Source organism: Haliotis rufescens, unplaced genomic scaffold (genome assembly GCF_023055435.1).
Source record: "Haliotis rufescens isolate VD_foot unplaced genomic scaffold, xgHalRufe1.0.p SCAF_18, whole genome shotgun sequence".
Lineage (NCBI taxonomy): Eukaryota > Metazoa > Mollusca > Gastropoda > Lepetellida > Haliotidae > Haliotis > Haliotis rufescens.
This window is the reverse complement of record NW_025963868.1, coordinates 11,579,280-11,597,675: the sequence shown is the minus strand read 5'-3', so window position 1 is coordinate 11,597,675 and position 18,396 is coordinate 11,579,280. Positions and strand designations below refer to the sequence as shown.

The window sequence follows — 18,396 nt, the reverse complement described above, 5'->3', positions numbered from 1 at the left end:
GTTTACTAGTATCCATATAGTGATGACTATTTAAGGAGAAGTACGAAAGCTAAAATAAACCTAATTCGTTGAACATGGGGATGGGGATAACAGGTCTTTTCATCCAACAAAATCAACTCGTCAGAATTGTCATAGTTCATGTCAATAAATAACAACTCGAGTCATTATATTTTACTGAACGGCATCTCCATCGCAGATGTTAGGAATGAGTTCGGTGAAACTGCAAGTCAATCTGACTTACCCGACTAGCATCACCAATATTATTATGGTCCATATACATATTAACAATATCAAGCACTAAGGGATGGATGTTATGCTCAAAAGTTCAAACTTGCTTCCGTCCTTCAGCTTTCCAACTCTGATTTTAGATGATTAAATCTCAAATCACTATTAGCCGGAGCTTGTTTGTTTGATATGCCATTATGATGAAAAAACGTCATCGTTGTTTTGTTTATATTTATTTTTTCAATTGTATTGTGTGTTCATCTAGTTTTGATCAATTTTTTAAATCATTATTATGATCTACATTTTCCTTTTCTGGATGATGTCGATATTATTTTGTGGAACTTGTGACTATCATTAAGATAAAATTTATCTGAAAACAGACCTCGGTGTTGAAGCTGAAATATTGATGACAATACATTCATATCATACAAACAAAACTTCAGCAATATGTATATTGGGTATGTCTTGAATAGTTTTGATCCAAGTATAACATAAATCAGCATATGCGATAGACACGTAATGATATAATTCCAACGTTTGCATGAAGCACAGACACATGACGGTTTAATGACACAGGAATGTATAAACACTGAAAAAATGTTGGTTTTCTATTTCACTTCACTGTTTCTATAGTTGAGTTCAGGAATTAACGGAACCTATACCATCTCAGGCCACACGTGCGCCGTCGCCTGAACCTGCCCGAACACCACCTGAAAACATTCGTATGACGGCCTCCTTCTTTACTGAACCCCAAATGTCCATTCATTAAACTGCAGAAAGATTTGTATGTCTTTTGTTGCTTTTTGTGCCATATTGGAGTCGATGAGTGCATCTGATCTTAGCTAGTCTAATTACTGTAACATTTATATGCAAATAATTCGCTCCATCAAAGGGGGTACGGGTGGCCCAGTCGTCTAAGGCGCCGCGATTCGCTGTGCAGAGTTGCGTCCCGTGGGTACGCCAGAAACCTATGATTGTGGGTTCGAATCCCCGTTAGCCCCGATTATGTTCTAGGTTTGTCAGCACCATACCCGTGCTCGTGAGTTTCACCGAAGTGGTAAACGTCTGAGACCTGCATCACTTCGGGCTTTCCTCCCACATTAAGCTGACACGCCGTGATATGACTGGAATACTGTTAAAAGCGGCGTTAAACCCGACTCACTCACTCACTCGCTCCATCAAATAACCACCAATCAGATCATCATGCTGTTGATGTTCAACATTTTCTTCCTCGCTTGGAGAATGAGATTCGAGAAGAAGTCACACCAACGCAAGACAGCATGTGCGAGGGAAGTTCCCACCCGGTTCGGTGATGGAACATTCCAGTTCTGTCCATCTCTTTTACCAGCTCTACACGATCCATGCTCTTACAGATGGTGTGATTTTTCTGTATGCCTACTTCCTGACAAGCGAAGAGACAACATACAACCGTTCAGGCAACTCAGCCCCAGACACTATACAAGAATGATGAGTGAGCGAGTGAATATGGTTTTGCGCCGCTTTTAGCAGTATTCCAGCAATATCACGGCGGGGGACACCAGAAATGGGCTTCACACATTGTACCCATGTCGGGAATCGAATCCGGGTCTTCGGCGTGACGAGCGAACGCTTTAACCACTAGGTTACCCGACCGCCCCACAAGAATGATGAAGAAGTGTACCGATTTGCAAACATTGCGTTGTTGCCATTCAATCTTGAAGATGATATGTGGATTGCAACCATTAATGAACCGCCAACACATACATACTCTGTGTCTAAGTTGGCTGACTATGTCATCGAGCTGTGGGTAGAAGGGTCAATGGCACGACTGGCTTGAAACCTTTTCGCCACCAACCATATGAAGGGATGCCACAGTAGACTGAACTAGATTGTGGGCCTTATTGCGGGGTAGAGAGGGCTCATGTCTGATGTAAACCCAGCATCTCATATTGTACGACTTGTCTAGTTTGTGTCATATAGGATAATATGCGAGAGATATGTAATGATTGTGTATGTGTCAGTATCTGTGATTATGGACATATATTTCATACACATGTAAAGTGCCGATCGTTTTCTTTCAGAATCTGTTAAATAAAAGTATATTCCACAAGTTGTGTGGTAATGTTATCTTTCTTAAACATATACTGGCCCATATATAAGCAGCCACAGATCTGTAGTCTGATGCGGACTGTAGCTAATTTGATTACAGAAATGCCAATTAAGAGCTTCGTTACACAAAATGCAGTGGAGATACCTCCAGACTGTGCGCGATTATGGGCTGGATGAAAATGAATCTGATTCAAATGTAACATTTTGTGTAAATCTATGAATACATCTTGATAGAGATTGTTTTGGGTGTAACTTGTTGGCCAAAATCCGAATATATATAGATAAATAAAAAGTGAGGATTTTTTCAACATTACAAAGTTGTCTGTGAAATGTGGTTATAGCAAGTTCCATCATCTGATGCAAAATTACAAATGATAATGATGATTGATTTGGTTTCTTTCCAAACAGATCTGATTTTCCTGAGAACACATGAATCGACGGGTAATGTTTCAATGTCAAAATATGTCTCGTTGTCCCCCCGTCACAAATATGTATAAAACTTCTATTTCATAACTCAGTTTTATTTGCACGGATCACTATGGAATTTTGGAAGGGACATTGTCGCGTTGTCGTATTGTCGCATTAACGCCCTTACAAAAACAAGCAAAACGTGTCAAAATTAACCAATGCGCGACAATTCGACAACGCGATTTTTTGGCCATTTGTTGCATTATCGCGTTGTCGCATTGTCGCTCTTTGAATAATCTTTTTCTATATTTTACAAAAGGGCGACAATGCCGTAACGCGACAGTTTTCAATGTCAAAATATGTCTCGTTTTCACCCCATCACAAATATGTATAAAAGGCGTAAAGTTCAGTTAATGTTACAGTTAGGAAGCGGTAACCAAGTTATATCTGTCGTAGAAGTTCAACCTGATACATGTACGTCTTGAAAACACAAGTCCGTCCGCGAGTCCATAACGTTTTATGGTGAGCTTTCCTCTATAAGTGCTTAGTGTTCAACACCCAGTTCCAAACACGTTGTACCTCATCAACAAACCACATTCCTCTAGTGCAGTGATCGTCCGGAAGATCTTACTCTTGACCGTATTAGACAACTGACGCGTTCACGCCTGACCTGTGACCTCGTTACACCCCCATGAGGTGTTTGCCGAAGGGAGAGGGGCAGGAAATGTGTGCTCCAGCCCAGCGTGGAGCTCGCGACACACTGTATACTGCATGTTGTATACAGTATATTGCAGATGATATACTGTATACTGCATGTGATACCGATTTGCGGAAAAGCTGCAACATTCAAGATTCAAGATTCAATTTGCATTTATTTCATATACAACAGACCGCCGTCATATATCACTGGAATACTGCTGAGAGCTGCGTTAAAACAATTTGTTTTCATAATGGAGCGCTGCAGTCATTTAAAATGGAACCGTATACATGTGTAGTACCAACTCAATCACTCTGTGTCGAATATTCGGCAGCAAAAATGTATATTAACCAGCTGTGAGGAGAGATAAAAGATTTTTACAAGCAGTCAAATAGGGATGATAAAGGACCCCTCACTGATTAGGTTCTTCTTTACTTAAGAGCAGAATTGGCCATGTTAGAGTCCCAGATCGCCTAATTTCTCCCCATAAGGTACCAAAATACAATTAGGTGATGTGGGTATGCCATGCCTGGATGAGATTTATAAATAGGTAATGTGGGAAGTTGGAACAGTCGACTTTACTGAATGAAGGGATGACAAGACAGCCAGAGATACATACATATTTTAATCAACAACATATTATAACAAGTAGCCTCTATCAACAACTATGTGTCTCTGTGCCTCTTGTTGAATTAGCATTAGATAAGGTTGAGAATTAATTGTGTTTTTTCAATACATTTTAGACTGGTGAGTCATCTGCTAGCCCAGCTAGGGTTCGAGGATAACCAGCCTGCTCATATTTAGCACAGTTGGAAAGTGTGTCGTCTACTACCCCAGCTGGAGCCATCTGGTAAAAATCAATCACAAACCGACAATCACCCACTGTCCCATAACCCCGACAGCTGAATGTCCTGCTTTTTTCACAAATTAAACTACCAGTGGCGGTACAGGAGCAAATATCCAATGTCATACAATACAGAACAAGAGTTTGCCACTAACTTGGCTATATCCCCCGCCCCTGTTGCAGAATATATGACATCTAAACAAACCCTAACCTTTTTTAACCGAAGTTGAACTTGTCATGGAAATAGTAAAAAGAGAAGAGTTTGGAACCTAAGTCCATCTTGTAGCCATGGAAACGTACAGTACGGGACTTGTGACACAACTGGTGGAACAAGAGGTTGTTGTTGTTGCATTAAGTGTTTAAGAGGTCGCCTTCTGCCTAAGCAATTTCGGCTGACTTGTCCCTCTTTGGGACTCCTGTGTGTGAGAAGGGTACACATATCTATTGTGAGTTCGGTGTTCACATAATTTCTGTTTTTGCATTGATATGATTTCTATTTTCTGATATTGATATGATTTCATTTTTATCCTTGGCTGCTCTGTTATTGTGTGGTATGAGCTGTGACGTAGACCCAAGAGAATAAAGTAAAAAATGAGACCAACGCAAGGCTACAATAATTGGGAAAGTCTAGATTTCCACAGCTTTTGCCTGAAATTAAGAATTGTTCTGTCCTCCTTTTTAATTTTATTTTGTAGACATGGATAGACCAACCAGGAAAGAAATTGACGGAATATTAATATCACATGTCACCAATAATCCAGTTAAATTCATCACACAATAACATATTAGTATTTGATATTACGAAGGGCATGATCAGGTACATGTTCACTGTAGTAATGTACATACTAGTCAACCTTATTATAATGTTTATTATAGTGTAGCGCGTCATCAACGATTATTATATGATATCCTCACTTGTCATCGATGTATTGACATCGAACAATGGACGATAATTCGAAATTCTCATTCGAGCTTTAAATAGCTTCAACAGGGACAGTACCGGTGTCAGTAAAGTTTTCGTAGTTAAAAATATAATCTAAATGAGCCAAGAACAATATTGTTTTATTAATGCTTTCTTCCATGGATAGAATTGAGGCAATCTGGGCTTGCCAAATCGTTCTAGACTTGAGCTGGATTCCTTTTAAATTTATTCTCTATTGTCTGGGAGACGTACAAGTGTGTCAGTATCGCATGGAGAACTGACGTTTGGGAGAATCCAGCTGGGGCCATCATGGTTAGTGTAATCGGATATATTGTGGAGTTTCGGGTTTGGGCTGTTTTCTGAATAGAACAAGGGCTCACGGACAAGGGCACAATGTAGTGATTAAAACATCACCACCTCTGTTTATATCAGATATGTTATTGTGATTTGAAATCTCTTTTTAAACAATTGCGAGTTATTGTATACTCTGTATTCTTTCGTCATTGTAGAATATATATTTTCTATGTTGCTTCTTGAATTATCCACAAATAATGAGAACTACAATGTAAACATCTTTCTGGATATATACAATAATACAACTGAAGGGCATATGTGAAAAATGGGACTAATCGACTAATATGTATTTCTTAAACAATGTCCGTTACAGGCATTCTAATCATTATATTATACTTTGTATAGTTTAAAAGTTGAGATATATTGCATTTCAAATAATGGCAAATTGTGTATCTTTCTACATTTTGAATTCCTTGTAATTTCTGCAATAAAACCTTAACATCAGATAGTGTTATATAAGAATATGATCTATACTGTGATAAATGAATTATAAATTTGGTATTAAGAATAAATAAATTGAAATATGATAGTACAAACAAATTATTTTAGTCTGTTCGTGTGAGCAGGTAACAAAAGATCGAGGCAACTCACTAACGTACGTAACCATTTGTGAAAATATCAAATATTAAATGTTTAGGGGTTTGAACATGTGCATTGAATGACAGACAAGAAAGCAACGCAATGATTAAATTATGAATCAAATTATTTTATAAATAAAACTGAATATATAGAAAATAAAAGTTTAATTTCTCATTGTTGAAAGGTGTTTAATAATAGTTTTTGTTTGACTGATTGTCGTTAAACGCCGCACTCAACAATATACCTGCTATATGACGGCGGTTTGTAAATAATCCAGTCTGGGCCTGACAGTCCAGTTATTGACATCAAGAGCACCGATTTACGCAATTGGGATACGATGACATGCATCAACCAAGTCAGCGAGTCTGACCACCCGATTACGTTAGTCGCCTTCTAGTCTGTCTTACAGACCCTGATACAAATATATATCAAATACAGCCCATGCAAGTCTATAATATTTGGCAAGTCTAGATTACTGCAGTATCAGGCTGAAAATGAAGAGAGTGACTGGGCTCCCTTTTGTTATATTTTTATTAAGATAACCGAACAACTGTTTTTTTCTGTACGATATGTTCATTTCACAGACAAGATGTTAGTCAAGTCGCCTTGGTACAAGCATGGGTTGTTGAAGGCCTATTCTAACCCGGATCTTCACGGGTATTTTTTTTAATAATAAGGTACAATGAAATTCTGTATATGTCCATAATAAGTGAACGACGTGATATAACTGGAATACTTTTAAAAGCGGCGTTAAACCCAACTCACTCACTCACAACCATAATATGTGTATATAAGTAAATGGATAATATATCCATACACGCCAATTAAATGGGTTAGAGTGCATATGGTTCATTGATGAACTCTTTTACAAGTCTATATTTCAAGACATGTATTTGATATCCATAATAACTCCACAAAAGCTACACAATGGCGACAAAACGGTACCAGCATCACAGATACCTACAATACAATTTTGAACATGAGATACATATAATTACTTTAAAGTTAAATCATGTATCTAAATAGTAAATTAGAATGATTAAAAATATACACTTCCGACATTTTTCGTATTTTCTTTCGTTTGGAGAGAGAAGTAGTGACAGTAGTGACTGGTATCTGATGGGTGCAAACAGGTGTCGAGTCGCTGTCTCAGATGGCTCTAATTTCGTAGCTCTAAAGATCACGACGGCGATACAGACCGTGAAGTAGTTTGTCTCACAGTCCCTGAACCATATTATTTTCCCTTCCGCCCAGGCCTTACTGCAATGCTATAGCCCCAAATGAAACAAGCCTAGATGTTCAACAGGTTCAGGTTGAAATTTCCATCTCACTTAGGCTCTTTTTAAATTTAAATATAGTTTCTCGTTTTAACCAAAATAATATATTTTCAGAGACTAAGCGTTAGTCTAACCGTAAAGTACAACTATCCAAAAGATCCAATGCATGTCTATATTTCTTCAGACAGACTATCCATGTTCCTATCGATATGTATCAAAATACAAATGAATTAAATATTACAGCACAGGTGAATAGGTTATATGCGCATGTCAGCGTCGATCCTACAATATCCTTTTTGCGCAAATATATACTGATGAATTAACGTGGTAATACCAGGCAAATATATGTCCAGATGTATACATCAGTTTCATCTCGCGATCTTTATTCGTGCGTTTAGCTCTTTTTCTACAGGAGATTATGGGGTGTTACATCACACCAGAAAGCCAGGTCAAATTCAAGTCATAATTTCATGGTCCGTCTTGTATGTTGGAAACCAATATCGCAATATGGCTGAATATTGCTAAACGTGGTATAACGATTTGAATGGAATATGCTTCAAAGATAATGTTCTACCCTTTGTGCAAAAGCAGCGACGAAATGTGTAATAAATTTAAGTTTATTTTATTGTTGTTTAAATTACACGTGAATTATTCCATTTCAGAAAACATGTAGCTCAAGGAGTGGAAAATGTATGTGAATATTATGTACCACATTATTAATGGAAACAAGAATGCATTATGATAAAGATATGCAAATATTTGTAATTATATATACACTTGGGCAACTAGTAGGGTGAGTGGGTCGGGATTGGTAGGGGAGCACGTCTTGTTTAATCTGAACTGTTGGGCCGCGCATCTGCGCTTGGATGTATGCTATGTTACATTTGTATCCGGCCTGAGGTGTATAAATAAACTTTGACTTGACTTGACTTGAGAAGCAGCTATCACGTCAAATATCATGAAAAGATCACTAAAATGTGTGGTTATATTTTCTCAAAATTTATTTATTATATTATCATCATTATCATTTTAGTCGCTGACACATTCTGAGGCACTGTTACATTCATTTGTTCAGCATAAATAAACATAAACGGCATTCAGTAACTGTCAACAGTCCTTCCAATAGATTCTTTGTGCTTTCCAACAATTACTGCTTTTTGTGTTCCACACGCGATGAATCGAAAGAATTTCGACCACGTCCACACTCGAACTATTTTAGTTGCTTAACTATCGCGTGTATTTTCTACCAGTTTGCATGCACTTTGGGTTTTTGATTCATGAACCGAAAATAATAGTCAATCCTGAAATATATAACGGTCTTTTTTATATATCAATGCCGACAGCAGCTCATGTTAAGTGCAAAGTTGCACAACATCATTTCGAGTGATTATGTGAGTTTACGCTTTCAGCAATATCCCAGCCATATCACGCCGGGGGACACCGTAATGAGCTTCACACATTGTACCCAAGTGGGGAATCGAACCCGGGTCTTCTGTATAACAGGCGAACGCTTTGACCACTAGGCCTCCAACACTGCCCCATATCGTTTCGAATGTCAAGTAATCTCGTTTGTAAGCAACAACGTGTTCGCATTACGCCGTCTATTTTAAAGGTGTGCCGAACATGAAGACATGGATTTTTATTTGTAAAAATATTGATTTCTTTATTATTTCAGACTACGTTTTATGTAACCTTCTTGGCCAATCAGCAGGTCGAATGGTCTGGGTCGACTTCCAAATGCTCTGTATAAATTGTTTTTTGTGAAAGTGGTATTTGAAAAAGTGAACTAGACATCACTCCTCTGTCCATGGCGTTTAGATCTGTAAACGAAAAGGACTTAATCATAATCAACAGCTCGCCAAACAATGTTTTTAATAAGCTATATCTGCAGTGGACATACACATGTAGTTCTTATTCTTTCAGTTTGACACATGCAGCACTATTCAAGCTAAATTATGACACGGCCTACAAATAAAAGTCAGGACCATTCAAATAAGGGGTCAATAGTATGAGCAACGTTCCACGACAGACTAAGATGATACACAATCAAACAAATCATGGAGCCTGATATGCGCCCGATTTCGTTTAGTCGCCTTATAGGCTCCCGGACACGTATAGGTTACTGGGAACGAATGTTAAAATGGAATTAAAAAGGCATGGACATGAACAACTACGTAATGTTGAAAAGAAAAATGAATACATTCTCACCTTATGTTTGTCATCAACCTGTACATAGACCCAAGTGTACAGTTTTTTATACTCCCTTTGCAAAACATTATAACTGAGTGAATTTAGTCCATCGGTTGTCATGAACTTTTCTGCCTGGTTAACAAGTTTCAATCTGAAAAAGATCAAGTGTAAGATACATGTTCTTTATATATGTGTCTTATGAGTTAGTGAGTGAGTTTGATCTGTTGGCAATATTCCAGTAATATCACGCAGGCAGCTCAACTGCTCCAGTACATGCATAATTTTGATTGTTAATCAAATGGATACGATACATTATAACCGTTATACAGTAGAGTAGTAACTCATGCATTCGTAGTTGGTTTAAGCAACACATTCTCAAGATTTGGATGAAACAACTATTTATTTAACACCACAAGCAGCAATGACGGCGACCTATAGATAGACTAATTCAAGTCGACCTAGCAGTCAAGTGATTTACAACATGTTGATGAAGATCAATGATCAGCGTCGTGGTATATAGTTGGCTGTGGACTCGTTCCGACCAGGATTCCACTCAGCTTTACATATATAATTTCCAATTCTGATAAAGTGTGAACATTCTAAGTGAGCCCTTCCTTTACAACCTACCCAGATTTGTTCAGTGGATTTTTTGCGTCTCTACTGTGGTTTATCATCCTGTATCGAGCAACGGTTGCTGCGGGGCGAGACATTACCAAACCACTTTTTTTAACTCTGGAAAAAGAAATCAAGTGAACGACATATTGAGAACACTGCAAGAATCTTATTGACGATTCGTAAGTCTCCATATCAGTGTTTAACTTTATTCCGATCATCGATGCTGTTTGCAATCGTGTAACTTTCCCTGCATGATGATTTGATGCGGAAATGTGCGGCAATCCAATGTAGACTGTCAATAAATCATCTGTTTCAGTATTGATGCCTCAGTCCCAAGTTCAATCAATACAATGAAGGTATTTTGAACACGAGTGCAACAGCAAATATTTACAATTGTGAAGATCGGAGATTGATTGCATCTTGAATGTTAATAACGAAATGTTTTAGAATGCGAACATCGGAAGATTGCAGCAGTGTTTAAAAAAACTATCCATTGGATTAGCATAAGTATTGACATTGAAAAATGGGAAATATTTTGAACGTTTATTTGCATGTACGGGTGATATCAATACAAAATTTTCTTTTCAAGTACATTGTAAGTTGCGTAGTGTCTTATCGATGCCCGTACTCCACTCAAGTTCACCCATCCTTAATAAAGCATGCATACGTCCATTTTGGGAGGCCTTATACAAGGGTGGCTTAACTTCGGTTAACCTGAAGTTGTCAGATGACCAATTTTCTCTGGCCTCTTTCAAAGTTAATGGTAGAATTTGGATGTCCATTTTTATACATAAAACCTATATGTACATCGCCCGAAAGTTGGCTTTCATATAATGTATATTGTAAGCATGCGCAAAACCTACAGTTTGACAGTTACGTTAAATGAAACACCACTGCAATGTACGCCTTAGTATATTTCTATGATGATGGGGACTTATTCAGCTTCATAACGCTCCCCAGAGCCAACAGGAACACCTGTTGATATGATAATGCATATAGGAGTCAAGAATATCCACGCTATTACCCGATAACATAGACACTGCTACTCAGTATCACCAGCTAAGTCAGCTCTTACCCCAAACAGGGTATGTTGGGGACCCAATCTGTCCACGATTTCGCGTATGACTGAAAAGGGTCATTTTTGGCATGGACGTGATATTAAAAAAAAATATACAACGAAGGGACACCAAATGAGATAAGTATGCCTAATATGCATGCACATCTATGGGAATCTAACGAAACATTGGTGTTCAAATGAGACCACAACCTTACCTTTTAAGCATGTCATCATCTTCCTTGCCCCAGCCAAAGTATCTATTAGAGAAGCCATTGACTTTGTTCATGTGTTCTTTGGTTAGAGCAGTCACCCCTCCAAATGCGTTTTCATAATAAAGTCTGTGTGAACGAATATTGTAATTAAATACATACTAGTTTTATAGTACATCTTGACAATTCAAATGTGCTCAGATGTTTCGATATGAGTGTATGATATATGTTCGAAGTAGTGCTTTGCAAGATAACTGTACATTTGTTTGAAGTGTATGATATATGTTCGAGGTAGTGCTTTGCAAGATAACTGTACGTTTGTTTTAAGTGTATGATATATGTTCGAGGTAGTGCTTTGCAAGATAACTGTACGTTTGTTTTAAGTGTATGATATATGTTCGAGGTAGTGCTTTGCAAGATAAGTGTACGTTTGTTTTAAGTGTATGATATATGTTCGAGGTAGTGCTTTGCAAGATAACTGTACGTTTGTTTTAAGTGTATGATATATGTTCGAGGTAGTGCTTTGCAAGATAACTGTATGTTTGTTTTAAGTGTATGATATATGTTCGAGGTAGTGCTTTGCAAGCTAACTGTACGTTTGTTTTAAGTGTATGATATATGTTCGAGGTAGTGCTTTGCAAGATAACTGTACGTTTGTTTTAAGTGTATGATATATGTTCGAGGTAGTGGTTTGCAAGATAACTGTACGTTTGTTTAAGTGTATGATATATGTTCGAGGTAGTGGTTTGCAAGATAACTGTATGTTTGTTTTAAGTGTATGATATATGTTCGAGGTAGTGCTTTGCAAGATAACTGTACGTTTGTTTTAAGTGTATGATAAATGTTCGAGGTAGTGCTTTGCAAGATAACTGTACGTTTGTTTTAAGTGTATGATATATGTTCGAGGTAGTACTTTGCAAGAAAACTGTACGTTTGTTTCATTGCAGGATAGCCTCGCACTCAGCAATATTCTGGACAAAATTCTGGATTCTGGACAAAGCAGTCTGTTACTGTTCAAGACATGTAGGTCTACGCATAAGCAATAAAAACGACAAAACCCTTTCCATACTCAATAGAAAAGTTTAGCCATCGATTCCAGATCGGATTCCCCAGCAACGTAGGTTTGTCGTCCTAGTGATAAGTTATAATATCAATACCAAACACGGGTTTACATTGAATACTGCTGAGTTCGGTGTTCAAAAACAAACAATCATACAAAATACCATGTTTAAAAATACATTTTCATTGCATCCTGGTAAGTAATAAAACCACCAGCAGGTAAGGACGAATTCGACTCCTATCTGAATGTATAGTGAAAAGCGTTAACTTTTCAAGGAGTTAGAGAATAACAGCATGCAGTTGCAGTCTGATACCATTCGGATCGAGAAATACACACCTACGACATCCTGAAACCAGTTTAAGTACCATGCTTCATGCTAACATATAGGGGAACCTAAATGCATTTCCGGTCAAATGACAAAACTTGCAGCCCGAGGAAACCCGTGAACAAAACCTTGAAAGTCACAGTCCTCTCGCTATTCGTGTAGATTAGGGTTTCAAACTAGAATGCCCTATGCCTCTCTCCTTCATGAGCAAGAAGTTGTAGGCACTTCATGATTGATCATGAATCATCTCATGGACGATTTTAACTAAACATAGTATCACATTTCTCTGACTAGCTTCATAAGAAATTTGTTTTCAGTTCTTTAATTTCTTTCAAAGAGGACGTCCCATGCCCCGAGCAGTGTTATATATGCACTACGGGTTTTGATGGCATACTTGATTATTTCTAGTTGGTTACATGGATGCACCAACACAATTTATACCACCATTAGCGATTGGTTCAGATCACACAGAGGCGCAACTTCTTTCAAAGGATCATTCCAGCGACCTTGACCTTGACTTTCACCAACCTTACCACTTCAACCCAAATATGATATCTTCCAAATTTCATGACAATCACTTGGCCTCTCAACCACTCCAAAAAAAACAAGAAAATACTTACTTATAATGAAACTTGTCAATGGAAACTGACATATGACGTGGATTCTCAGGACATGTATACAGGTTTTTGTCATTCTCTGGAATGAGATCCACATCGTGGAAGATAAAGCACTGAAAATCATAGTCCTTCAGTGCTTCTTTGTATCCAATGTTCATTAACATGGCTCTGTTGAAAATGGTTGGTAAAGCCTGTAATGTCCAAAATGTTCCAACATCATCATTCTGAATGTTATTTCTTTGAAACCACCAGATGTCACTTTACTTTATGATAAGATGTCTATAATTCTCAAGTTACATATACAATGAGCCCAAGATCATCCAAACAAGATTCCCGGATTATTCATTCGATTCCTGGCAAACGCTAAATAGGCCAAACAGGGCTTTGTAAATATTAAGGTCAATAAAAGAGATCCAGATTTTCATGGTAAACTGATGGTTTTTTTCAAAGCCTCTACCTGTTCACCGACAATCACAACCACGTGTTTTTCAAACGAACAATGTCGGTTTACTTGATTCGAGAAAACGTACTGGCTTATGTTTTGAAATGCATACCTTTTTGGGAATATTTGGAAATAGTCTTTCCATCAAGGTTACAAGTGGTAATACAACATCGGCCTAAAGGTTCCATAAACCTTTTCGGTATCTACAGTGAAAAACAGATACACATGTGCAATGTTTGAAATACACGTTTCACCTGTTCCACAACGTAGATGCCGTAATCTAGTTGCTGTCGTTGTAACATGGGATGAAGGTTGTTGAGGAGAACCTTGAGATGGGACTCTCGGTCGCGATAGGGAACGATGATGGCCACTCGGTGACGGGACGTACAACCAGCAGGGTTGAAACGACCACCGGGTTTTAGTTCTGTGTAGCGCATTTCAAGTTCCTCAAACGGCAAAGCCTCCATCCGTGCAGTAATATTCCCTACTGAAACAACATCAACATGATACCAGTCCTGATCGAAAACAGGGACAAGAAACATTGATAACATACATTAAATATATATTAATTACACGTTGTAACTATATTTACATGATAAACAATCATACTGACTCGAGGTTAGGGCGTCATGTACATTGTATGACAGACAAGAAATCAACGCAATGATTAAATGATTTATCCAGTTATTTTATAACTATATTCTAAAACTAAATATATAGAAAATAAAACTTTAATTTCTCATTGTTGGAAGGTGTTTAATAATAGTTTTTGTTTGATTGTTTGTTGTTAAATGCCGCACTCAGCAATATTCCAGCTATATGAGGGCGGTCTGTAAATAATCGAGTCAGGATGTCCGTTTAATGTGAGAGCAAGATTGCCCCTAGACGTTTTCTTGACCCCGCAAGCATAGGTAAGGTGGTGCTTATCAATGGTCATTATCAGGGCGAATCTGGGAATCGAACGAACAACCAGCGGAACTGTGCCTTGGATTCCTGGGCAAATACCCCACAATAGAAGTAACAATGTAATGACTAGGTAGACTCTTAAACAAACGTGATGCCTCATTCACTGGGTCCTTGTGCACTTTCCAGAACAATTTGCGATGTTTCAGAACCGTTTGTGACGATATAATTGAAGAAAAACATTATATGATAAAGAGGTTATAACGATTGCTAGTTGTTGGGTGATAAATATAATGTATTAGGAACAAACACAATATGTAAATTTTGCTCACTAAGGTTCTCTCATGACGATAGTTATTCATATTACATGATATATATACTTGCCATCCGAAAACTCGCGTGATAACCTCTATTATTATGGGTAATATTTATTTGGACCCATGTGGAACCCAGTTGTCAAAACCCCTGACCAGCTGTTCAACTGTCCCACTCTAAACCCAAAGTAGGGCCCATCTGTTCATGCTGGCGGGGATCTTGTAACCCATTTACGTTTTCGTCATTCTTCAGGGCAGTTTTTCTATCTCTCTTATGTAACTTACTTTACAGCACGCTCACTCACTTCTCAACCGCTTTATTGTTCTCTCGGGTGTGACTGCTTGGTCAGTCAACTTCTATTGTCTTTTTTTCTTCAGTGTCCCAGATTCAACATTCAATCATATTCTTGTCTATCTGTTCATTTCTTACCAAACGTGCTGTATATGAGGAAGGACTTTCTATATTCACATGGGGTATTTGAGCCAAGTGACATTTCTACCTTGTGAATTTTCAAAAGCGCATGGGATTTGCATCTTTATTTTGCAATCTCAGAAAACAACCAAGTTCAGTTATGTCAAACTTTTCAACTTTGTACACCACTATACCACACGACAAATTTAGAAAAAAATGAATTCCTTGATCCATAACATTGGTGACTAAAGGTAATGCAATATTCTCGCGTTTCACATATTTCGACCTACCCGACGTATAATGCCTACCCTAGAGGAAATCTCCCCACCACTTAGTGGGGTCTTTGCCAACTATTTGCGTTTACATGAAGTAACCCATCACCTAAATTGGGTAAGATGTATGTTACATCCTGTGGTACTGCGATATGTATGCTTGTACGTATATACATTCCGCAAATATCACATCTGTAGAGCAGACGGAGAAAAGTTGTTATCATACCTCACATGTCAGAATGATGAGATCTGATTGGTCCACGTGATCTTTATAAATACTGGGTATCCCGTCTTGGAGGGGAATCTATTTCTTAGTGGAGGAATAAATGCCTTATACCCCGCCACGAGCAAGTCGGGATACACGTGGTTTTGTGATGGGCAGAATAAATATTTTATACCACGCTTCAAAGCAAAGAGCCTCACGCATTTTCCTAGTCAATGAAAGCCACGTGACAAAGCGCAAGCTAACCTCAAGCTCAATCGAACAGCTGTTTTCTATAAATTGTGACCTTGTTTGAATTATTTTACAATGTCATATTAAAACATGTCGGTGAGATAGATCCGTTGTAGCAGGATAACTCGTACCCCTCGTGATCCTGCTATAACTTTTATTGTCCTGAACATTTGTCCCCTTACCTAGGTTTGGCGATATCGAAGGACACGAATTGGGAAGAGTCTTATTTGTGTCTGTCGAAGTTTTTATACTTGATGCACTTTTTGAAATATTGCTCCACTGACGTAGCAAAGGCTGGTTGAGATCTTCAATCTTCCCCGAGTGAAATGCATTTGTCGTGAAACCACGTGAAACCAAATATATGTTGTAAATAATCATCCAGGCGACGCACACCCAGACAAGTAGTAAAACGTTGTTCTTGATCATAATTACGAATTGTTGGGGATGGAGAAACTGGAACTTCAGTCCCGATCGTTGATATCCTGCAGAGACGTCTGGTCTTGACGTATCTGTCAAGCAATATTAGAACAAAGGATGATTCTGATGACTGGTTGCCTGCGCAAAGGTCTAACGGTGAATGCCACTTCGAACTGCCTCAAATAAATGAAGTAGTCGGGGGGGAAACTTCATAGAGATCTTTGTTAATTCTTGTTATCCGTTTTGTAAATGAGATACGAATTTGAATGCTTCAACTATGAACTATTTAGAATTTAACAAATATATATAGATTACTAAAGCAGTCCCCGTTAGATACCATTTTTTTAAAAACGTATTCTTATTTGTAATAAAAACAATATTTAACGGGGTCGAATATCGTCATTTATTTATTACTCAATACACTTTGCACATTATCGAAATTCAACGTTGAAAAACATCGTTGGTTTAAAGGGGTGTTTGAATACAACTTTCAGAGCTGATGATTCGACCATAGTCTGTTCAGTCAGTTGAAAACTGGCAATGAAGTGCGCAGCTTTCTTTTCAAGATTAATTATTTTAAAAAACGATACATTGCTGATTCTAAAATCGTGTTAAATAATATTATTTTTAGAAACATCTAGAAAAGTAAGTTATAACAGCTGTATTCTTGTTTCAAAACTCGGTTTAGCTTAGATGAGGGGAGCCCTCGAGCTCGAGACGATAGACTCATCGAAACATGTCATGTTGGCTATGTTTTATCATACGAGTCAGCAGATGAAATTAGTTGTTATGACCGTTACGCTACACAATCTGTTCAAATTCAGAGGACCAAGGTTTCACAGCACTAAACTGCATTGGTTGGCATGAGGACGACATTTCTGTATTCTGCGACAGATCACAGGCAACTGCAAAAAACACACGTACTTGCCATTTTCACAGTACAGTTGAACAGTGCTACCGACATCGCAATTCAAATGGCGGGACAGTTTTTAATTATGAGTTGACGCACCGGTGACAAAAATGTCAGATGCAATTCCCTTTGCGTTATTTTACGGTGTTCTTTTAAGTGAAAAATTGGCTTGCCTTTGCATGTTTTTGTGACAGGTGCCACCTTCATCCTCTAAAATATAGTGATGCGTGAAATAATGATATTAACTAAGAACAATTAAAAAATATCAACTTACCTTTAATGCTCGCTTCACCTGTGCCCTTGAGGATGTCTGGATAACTGTTTTACATGTAAACAGCGACACAGTGATGTCATGGGCTAAAATATCCTTTGGATACACATTTGTATGATAAGGTGCTCTTCCCACTCACAGAGACTCTACCGCACACTATTTGTACACCGTTTTCGTGAAGATATCGACAACACAAATGTTTCAATATAGCACGCCATGAAGCCACACCGTGGCTCTATAAGGTTTTATATAAAAGCTAAAACAATCAATGAGCGGAATAATAAAACGATGCTTTTTGCTCCGCCTTGTACAACTGTTAACGGCCAATCAGTTTGCGCTGGTCTCCCGACGCACGTGATGCCCAAGGCTTCGCTTTCGGAAACATTACGTTTCGTATTTCTGGAAAAATGGGAACAGTTCAGAAAAAAAAAAAACAACAGCCTTTTTATGATAATTCTCATATTCTCATTAGTACGCTGCGTTTAATTACAGTGTCAGCCTTATTTACAGGTGATTCTACAACACCAGCTCTCG

At 38.0% G+C, this 18,396-nt stretch overlaps 1 protein-coding gene across 2 annotated transcripts; it reads right to left on the bottom strand.

Moving 5' to 3' along the window:
- Window positions 1–9,030: 9,030 nt before the first annotated feature.
- Window positions 9,031–18,088, bottom strand: LOC124117989 (beta-1,4-N-acetylgalactosaminyltransferase bre-4-like). 2 transcript variants are annotated; one of them, XM_046480022.2, is made up of 8 exons: window positions 17,866–18,088; window positions 16,447–16,773; window positions 14,164–14,396; window positions 13,471–13,658; window positions 11,472–11,594; window positions 10,212–10,316; window positions 9,603–9,735; window positions 9,031–9,214 (listed from the first exon to the last, which is right to left on the bottom strand). In XM_046480022.2, the coding sequence occupies exons 2-8, from the start codon at window positions 16,688–16,690 to the stop codon at window positions 9,209–9,211; spliced, it is 1,032 nt and encodes a 343-aa protein (XP_046335978.1). In that variant the 5' UTR covers window positions 16,691–16,773; window positions 17,866–18,088; the 3' UTR covers window positions 9,031–9,208. The 2 variants fall into 2 exon arrangements, with proteins under 2 accessions (XP_046335978.1, XP_046335979.1); XM_046480023.2 differs by having other exon boundaries at window positions 14,164–14,393.
- Between the last annotated feature and the right edge of the window lie 308 nt (window positions 18,089–18,396).

Bases quoted from the DNA above. Each gene is read 5' to 3' on its own strand.
- LOC124117989 (XM_046480022.2), bottom strand. From the start codon at position 16,690: ATGATCAAGAACAACGTTTTACTACTTGTCTGGGTGTGCGTCGCCTGG. The intron at 11,595-13,470 runs GTAAGTATTTTC...TCGTTCACACAG, and splicing joins ATTGACAAGTTTCATTATAA to ACTTTATTATGAAAACGCAT. The intron at 10,317-11,471 runs GTAAGGTTGTGG...TTCTTTTTCCAG, and splicing joins GATGATGACATGCTTAAAAG to AGTTAAAAAAAGTGGTTTGG.